Here is a 7,302-nt window from a genome sequence, read left to right as displayed (position 1 = left end):
CAACGCCAACACGATGCCAACGTAACACCAAAGCAACGCCAATGCAAGGAAGTCCGGCTGGTTTGCTACTGCCACGTTATCTTTGGCTTCAGCTGGGCTTACACGGAATAAATCCTGGGTGCTGCAGCCAGTCATGTCTCCCCTTGCAGAGGAGAGGGAGTTGAGCAAGCAAGGCAGAGGCTGCAGCACTTCCAAGGCGATGGGGACAGAGCAGAACAGGGCCACCTGCGGGGACGGCAGCACTCACCCAGGCGGAGTTGGACTGGTTGAGCTGGTTGAGCATGACGATGGAGGTGCAGCCGTAGTCATACACCAACCGCCAGAAGTCAGTGGTGGTGTTCTGCAGCGGGTGCAGGGTGACGATGAAGGCAGCACTCTTGGTGTAGCTCTGCAGAGAGGGAAGATGAGCTCCGTTAAGGACATGGCGGCAGCACCAAAGCCACTGCTGTCGCACTCCAAAAAAACAGTGCAACCAGAAGATGAGTGCCACCAAAGCCATCTTCTCCATGGTTGAGCAGAGCATGCCCTGGTGCTGAGGAGATGCTATAAAAATGGGTCTGAGTGATTCCTGCCCTTGGTGGGGACGAAAGTACCCGTTCTGCTCTCGGCTCTCGCAGGGAAGGGTGTTTCACACAAATAACTACGGGAAAGATGTCACCTTTGAGTCAAGAACACGCAGAAGACGTGGCTGCCAGATGGCCTCAGCACCTAGGTCAGCCGCCCAGTCCTGAGCGAAAGCATCACCCACGGCATCACCCCCACAGCACCCCAAACACCTCCAGGCACCCAGAGCAGCAAAGAGGCAACCGGGTCAACGGTCTTTTCAGGGAGGAAAGGAAACCCAAATGAAAGAACCCGAGAGGCTGCAGGAAGGGGCAGAGCGGGGAATGTACTTCTCGCTCGTGCTTCAAACGAGACTCGCTCCCTTGGACACCGGCTTGCTGAGGGATGGGGAGCCCATGGCAGCACCCAGCGCTGCATCAGTCAGACTTTTAAATTAACACACTTTAGTTCAAGCCCCCTCAGATACAGGAACAGAGCAGAAAATGCTCTGTACCCACAAATTAGCACAGCGCTCTGCTCATGAGGAGTCCTCTGGCCGCTGCAAAACCTCCTCGGTTAGCTCATGGAAATGCCCTTGTCAAACCTTTCCTCCTGCCCTGTCCGCGAGGCAGCAGCGAGACCCCCGCTTTCCGCCCTCGAGGAAGGCGATGAGAGCCGCGAGGCGAGGGGGATTTCACCAGGTGTTGACCAGGCTTGCCTTGTCACCCGCAATCCTTCGGCACCCGTGTAAATGACAGCAGCCGGAGCAGAGAAGCGTGCTGACAGATGGACAGCCTGACTGAGCAAACTGCTTTGGCACTTAAAGAAAATGAGACTTTTTTTTTCCCCCCCAAAGAGGGAAATGGGTTTTATCCCTTCAGCGAGAATGTCATCCAAAGGGCTTTTTCTGTCTATAAAAAAATTTCTATTCTCTGACCCTGTAGCAGAGATTAAGGGAGGCTCAGTGATGTATAAAAATAAAATGGATATGCAAACACCAAGCAAGCTGAAAACAAAGCTCCCATCCCACAGCAGCCAAAGCCCGCAGCCCACCGGGTGCTGCTCCCCAGCCACCACCTCCGCTTTACAAACTGCTTTTTGCTGCGAGAGCAGGTAACAGGGAGACGAGAACTGCATGAAGATAAATAACCCACGGGGTGAAAAAAACAGGGCTCAGCCTGGTGCCGGTGCTCAGCTGCGACCAGGAGGGGTCTGGGCAAGGTGCCCAGGGTGCGGTGGGGCTCAGCACTGCCCCTGCGAAGCACCCGGCTTGTTTCAAGGAGGGGAAAGAGGGTTTGGTGATAAATGACCCATCGCTTGGTGCGGGCTCGGAGCTTGCAGCAGCCTCTCTCCTCCGCAGGTAGGAAATAGCTTTGCCATCACAGGTGTCCTTTCTGAGTGCACCGGGGGGATGCACAGCAGCTCCGGGAGCAGTTCAGAGACCCCTGAATTGCACCAGGAGGATGCACAGCCCAGTGCTGGCAGCACACGGGGGGCTCGGTGCGGCCAAACCCTCCCAGAGCTTCCTCCCCCTCCTGCGCTCCATTTTGCTATGAAATAAATGAAGACCCTTTGTGTGCGGCTTGTGAGAGCAGCCGAAAAGCTCTTTCAAGACAAGCAAGATGCTGCTACACAAAAAAAAAAGGCTGAAAGACCCCGCGTCAATCGACAAAAAAAAAGGCTGAAGGACCCCGCTTCACTGGTGCCAGCCCTTCCTCTCCCCGCACGCAGCTGGGGGCTGCCACGTGCCTTTGTGCTCTGGTGCAAAACGAGGCCGTAAATTCAAACCGAGCCAGGTTTTGCCGTGAAAAGCTGCCTGAGACAACCCAAACCGGCCCCTTGTCTCCCCACAGCACACTCACATCGGTTAAGGCCGCGTTGATGTAGTTGTTGCTGTCTCCGTCCACGGAGATGAGGAAGGGAAGGCATCGGTCGGGCGGCAGGACGTCCATGCTGCGGTTCCTCTCCCGGTTGCGGGGCAGGAGGGCGATGCTGCACTCCTCCACATCCAGGTGGGGAGTCACCGAGTTCAGGGTCTGCAAGTACACGTGCTCCCCTTAGCTCCCTTCCTGCCAACACCGGGGCCAAAACCCCCGCCTGCTGCTCGTCAGAGCCTGCTGGTGCCAATGGCGGTGGGCACCAGGAGGGTGAGGAGCAAGAGGGTGTTGCAGGGGGGATGCAGGGGTTTTGGGGTCGCTCACCTGAAACTCCTCCCGCAGCTGCGAGGAGTTGCTCTGCGGCTCTATCCTCACCATCTCCTTGTAGGTGGGCTTGAACTCGCTGGCGGGGATGCTGGTCTCCCCGCACAGGCAGGCTTCCAGGATGGCGTCGTGAATGAAGACGTACTGCTCCTTTCGGCAGGGAGGAAAGGGGAGAGGGCTGAGCCTCGCCCCACGTGTCCCTGGCCGGCCCAGCACCCGCTCACCCCCGTCTGTATCATGTTGATCCTCCGCGAGCACAGGGTCTTCACGCAGTTGTAGATGTCCACGACACCCTCACACTCAGCCATGTCCAACATAACATCCAGCACGATGTAGCAGCCAGTTCTCCCCGTGCCGGCGCTGGGGATGGAGGGGAAAAACACGGCAAACACATTCCCAGTCCGCACAGCGTCCACATGCAGCCCGAGGCGCCAGCGGGTGTGGAGCAAGGTCTGCACGGGCAAGGGCTCAACATACAGCCCCTGCCCATGGATGCGGGGGAGCCAGGGTCCAGGCAGGGCTGCCAGGACCTCGCGGGCCTTCGCAACCACAGCCCAGCTTTTTTTTTCGTGCCTTCGCAACCACAGCCCAGCTTTGCCTTAAACCACCCTCCCCACCACCCACTCAAACACACCGCTGCAGCAGCCCGGGGGCTGTGTAACAGTCAGGCAGCGCATGGGAGGGTGGATACCCACCTCTAAGGTTCATTTTTGCTTTAAGACAGCAAAACGTATGCTTTTTGCAACAAAACCAGCAGATAAAACATCTGAGCACTGACAGTCCTCCGGGACCCCGTCCCAAAAGGGCTGACGGAGGCAGTGGGAGAGGAGGATGCTCAGCACCGAACCCTGAGAGCGCAGGGGGGTACTCCTGGCACAGAGGGGGTGTGGATTCCCCCAGGAGGGACCCCTGGGTCAAGGCCGAGCCCAGCAGGATGCCCAGAGCCAGACGACCCAGCTGTGGCGATATCCCAAATCCTGGCCCGCTTGTACTCGCAGCTGAAGACCTACAAATGCTGTGACACCCCCCTCCGACGCGTCGGGAGCAGCACGGCTCCCCCCGCTTCTTTCCTACAAAGTCTTTTCCAGTGAAATACTAATTTCTGGGGCTGATGAATCACTCTTCATGATTATCAGTGATTACAGGCTACGGGCACTAATCACACTCGCTGCTGCCGGTGAATGAATACTGATGAGGCAGTTGACAGGGAGAAATCAAATAAAATAAAAAAAAAAATCCCTGCCGCTCATCAGCTCCTCCTTGTTTGCCCAGCAGAGGGGAAGCCATTAACTCATCGCGTGGGGACATTTGCTCAGGGGACAGAAAGCCACCGCTCCTGCTCAGACATGCCACCGGTGTCTTCCCAGCTCCGGCGTTCCGGTGGCTGAGCCCCGTGGGGACAGCACCGCGGGTGCCCCAGGAATGGGGCTGTCCTGCTGCCCCCCCGCTCCTCTTACGGCCAGACCCAACGTCCCGACATTGCCGCCAGCAGCGGTCGAGCTGCCCATCACCCCGTGCCACACTCACCCACAGGGACAGAGCTGTGTCATCAGTAACAGGAGCTGGGGCAGCACCCAAAAAAGTGCTGCTCTCTGCTTGCCGCTCTGGCCCAGCCGCAGCCCCCCCATCCCTGCTGCCACCAGCCCGGTGGTGACATTTTACAGCTGGATGCCATCGTAGAGGGACACCCAACCTCACACCATCAGCCCCAGCATCTTCTCTTGCTGTGAACCTGATTTATACATTTTATATTTCCCTGCTGAATATTTTAGCATCATTCAGAAGCTTTTAGCATCACTCCGAGCCAGAGGCTCACCACCCACCTAAAGCACAGTGTGCTCGCCCCAGGGCCATCCATATCCCCCTTTGGGAGTGGGAAGCTCCCCCCACAGCCAGCTCTGCCCCATGGCCACGCACATACCTGCAGTGGATGACGATGGGGCCGGCGTCGGGTGGCGTGGACGCCTTCACCCGGCGGATGAAGGCCAGCAGCCCTGTGGCATGGTAGGGAACACCGTGCTCGGGCCACGACGTGAAGTGGAACTGCTTCACCTCGTGCCGGGCCGAGTAGCCCCGCTGCAAGGGAAGGGAGAGGTGGGGTGAGGATGCACGGGGTGAGCAAAATCCTGCCCAAGCCATCCAAACGCCCACTTTTCTTGGGAATCCATGAATCTTGTCAGCTCAGCACGCAGCCAGATGGATCACACAGCAGTCGGCTGCTTCAGTAACCCTGCAACTCCCTCCTCCCCAGCTGCAAGAGGGTTAAAAAACAGCCAAGGAGGTAGAGGAGGAGGCAGCAGCAGCCACGGGTCCCATTCCATAAGCATCTTTGCTACCTGCCCTATAACTAGACAGTAATTTCACATTCCTGTAGATTAAGGAGTAAATTGCACTCGCTCCATCCCCAGGTACCACGCCGGAGAGTAATGGTCACATAACCTGTGCTCCAGCCCGGAGGAGAAAAAGCATCCTTTACTCTTGCTGTAATTACACGGTGCTCACTCGGAAATTAAACACTCGCTCACTGCCGAAACCAAAGCAGGGCCAAGCCGCTCGCCCCGGCGGAGGGAACAGAGCCAGGGAAAAGGCAAAGAAGAAGCTACCAGCATCCCCAGGGTTCAGAGGCTGCACCTCAGCCAGGGGTGAAAGCACCATGTTGGGGTAAACAAATAGGGTATCGGTAAATGCCAACCCCGTGATAGTTAGAGAGGCCCAAGACGGTCGGTTCCCTGCCTGCGAGGGCAGGGTCGGGCAGGTCGCGGCTGGCAGGAACGGTACCGTACCCGCTCGAGAGCGAAGGTGCGGACAGCGTACTCAGCCAACGTCTCCGACTTCACCAGAGTGATCTTGATGTCCCCGTACATCTCGGAGTCATCTGGCCAGTATTTGGAGCATTTCACCTGCAAGGAGAGGATGGGATGGAGTTTTGGCTCTGCGGAAGAGGCTGCTGGTAGAGCTGGAGCCCAGAGGGAGAGGGACGGGATGGGGTCCTTACCCGGCCCACCTCCACCAGCTTGGTTATCATCACGATGCTGGAACAGTGCTCCTGCCACACCATGCGCCAGAAGTCGTACACCATCTCCTGCTTGGGCCCTGTGGGATGGAGGAAAGGCCACCAGGGATGGATGGACACTGCCAGCGGAACCCGGCCACGGCAGCGCCGCGATGCCACCACGTCTCCCCTCCTGCCTCTGCGGCACGAACATCCCCGCAGCATTTTAAGCAGCCTTTTCCCCCAGGGATGTGCAGTGCCGTGGGGCGGCAGGAGCTGCTCCACACTGCTACCGCCCCGTTTGGCCCCAAATTGGCCCACTCCCTCCCTTTCTTGCCCACACAAAGTTAAATCCCAGCGGGAACAAAACCTGGAGCCGCTGAACAGCTGGCTGAGAGGGCAGGGAGGGGGCAACTCACCTTGCGTGGCTATGAAGTGGTTGGACCTGTGGTATCCCTGCAAGGGAAGCAGAGACGTCAGTCCCAAGTTGGGGGAACACTGGAACACTCGAGAGCTGAGGCACAGCCCCGTAAAACATTTCCCAGTCACCCCAACTGGTGGCAACTCCCCACGTCTGCCGGGCCAGGTCCTGGTCACCAGCACAGTGCTACCCACTGCTGCAGGAGGAGGTCCAGGAGTCACCCTGCAGCCGGTGTGCCCTGTCCTGGGAGGGTGCATGCCCCACATCCCTCAAAAAGCTCCCTCATAGTAAACCCCAACCCTTGTCCCCATTGTGCACAACCCCCAGCAGCACCCCGCGGGCATCCTGGGGTCCACCAGCTTGACCCCAGCTCCTGCCGGCGTGGCAACACTGCCGCCAGAGCACCGCTACGGATACCCCACAGCAGCCGCACGGCGCTGAGCGCCGGCCCCGCTCCCTTCCTTCACCCCAGCTGCTTCCTGCGGCCATTCCCAACACTTAACAGGGACGTGCCAGCGTGAAGAGCACGTCCCAGCCAGGCCACTGCCAAAGGGACCAAGGACCCAGCGTCCCACCGCTTGGCCATGGGTCCAGCAGAGTTCAACCACATCACACGCACGGAGGTGACGGCAGCCCCTCCATCCACCACAGGTCCTTTCACGGGGGATTTCTGTGGGTTGAATTCAACCCCTCTGTCCCACACACACAGCCCCTGTGCTCCATCGCCATGGGGAGGACGTGCCACGGAGACCTCGCTTTCCCCTTCCCTGGACCATACCCACGTTTATCCACACGTTTTCCCAGCCTGCCTCTCCCAGATGCTATTTTACACCACGCTGCCCGGTACGACGCCTGGGAGGAGATGGGAGCACAGAGAAGGGAGGAGAGGGGAACCGTCTACTTACTTCTCGGTTAATCCGAATCTTAACGATCCCATTGGGACACAGGGTTGAGAGAAAAAGATCAGAGACAGACAGATTAGTGAGGCAGAGATCAAGAGACAGGTTAAAGCACTGGCCCCAGAGCAGGTCATGGAGACTCACAGGGGAGAAAGGACACACAGGGAAAGGGGACAGGCACAGGGCTGCTGCTCAGGCACAGGGAACCCATCATGGTGGTCTCAGGCCAACACGGCCTGATGACAG

General features: G+C 58.4%; 1 protein-coding gene across 1 annotated transcript in view; it reads right to left on the bottom strand.

The window, feature by feature from the left end:
• Window positions 1-247: 247 nt before the first annotated feature.
• Window positions 248-7,302, bottom strand: part of LOC104620326 (receptor-type tyrosine-protein phosphatase U) — a gene marked incomplete at both ends in the record, with an annotated part of 9,780 nt that continues 2,725 nt past the window's right edge. Inside the window, 8 exons of the mRNA XM_010286511.1 lie at window positions 248-388; window positions 2,406-2,579; window positions 2,745-2,894; window positions 2,969-3,104; window positions 4,666-4,820; window positions 5,528-5,644; window positions 5,740-5,837; window positions 6,156-6,192. Of these exons, the coding sequence (XP_010284813.1) occupies window positions 248-388; window positions 2,406-2,579; window positions 2,745-2,894; window positions 2,969-3,104; window positions 4,666-4,820; window positions 5,528-5,644; window positions 5,740-5,837; window positions 6,156-6,192 (1,008 nt within the window). The remainder of the gene's footprint in view (window positions 389-2,405; window positions 2,580-2,744; window positions 2,895-2,968; window positions 3,105-4,665; window positions 4,821-5,527; window positions 5,645-5,739; window positions 5,838-6,155; window positions 6,193-7,302) is intronic.

Source organism: Phaethon lepturus, unplaced genomic scaffold (assembly GCF_000687285.1).
Source record: "Phaethon lepturus isolate BGI_N335 unplaced genomic scaffold, ASM68728v1 scaffold1170, whole genome shotgun sequence".
In the NCBI taxonomy this organism is placed as follows: Eukaryota; Metazoa; Chordata; class Aves; order Phaethontiformes; family Phaethontidae; genus Phaethon; species Phaethon lepturus.
Note: the sequence above shows the minus strand (reverse complement) of the source record. Positions and strands in the feature narration are given on the sequence as shown.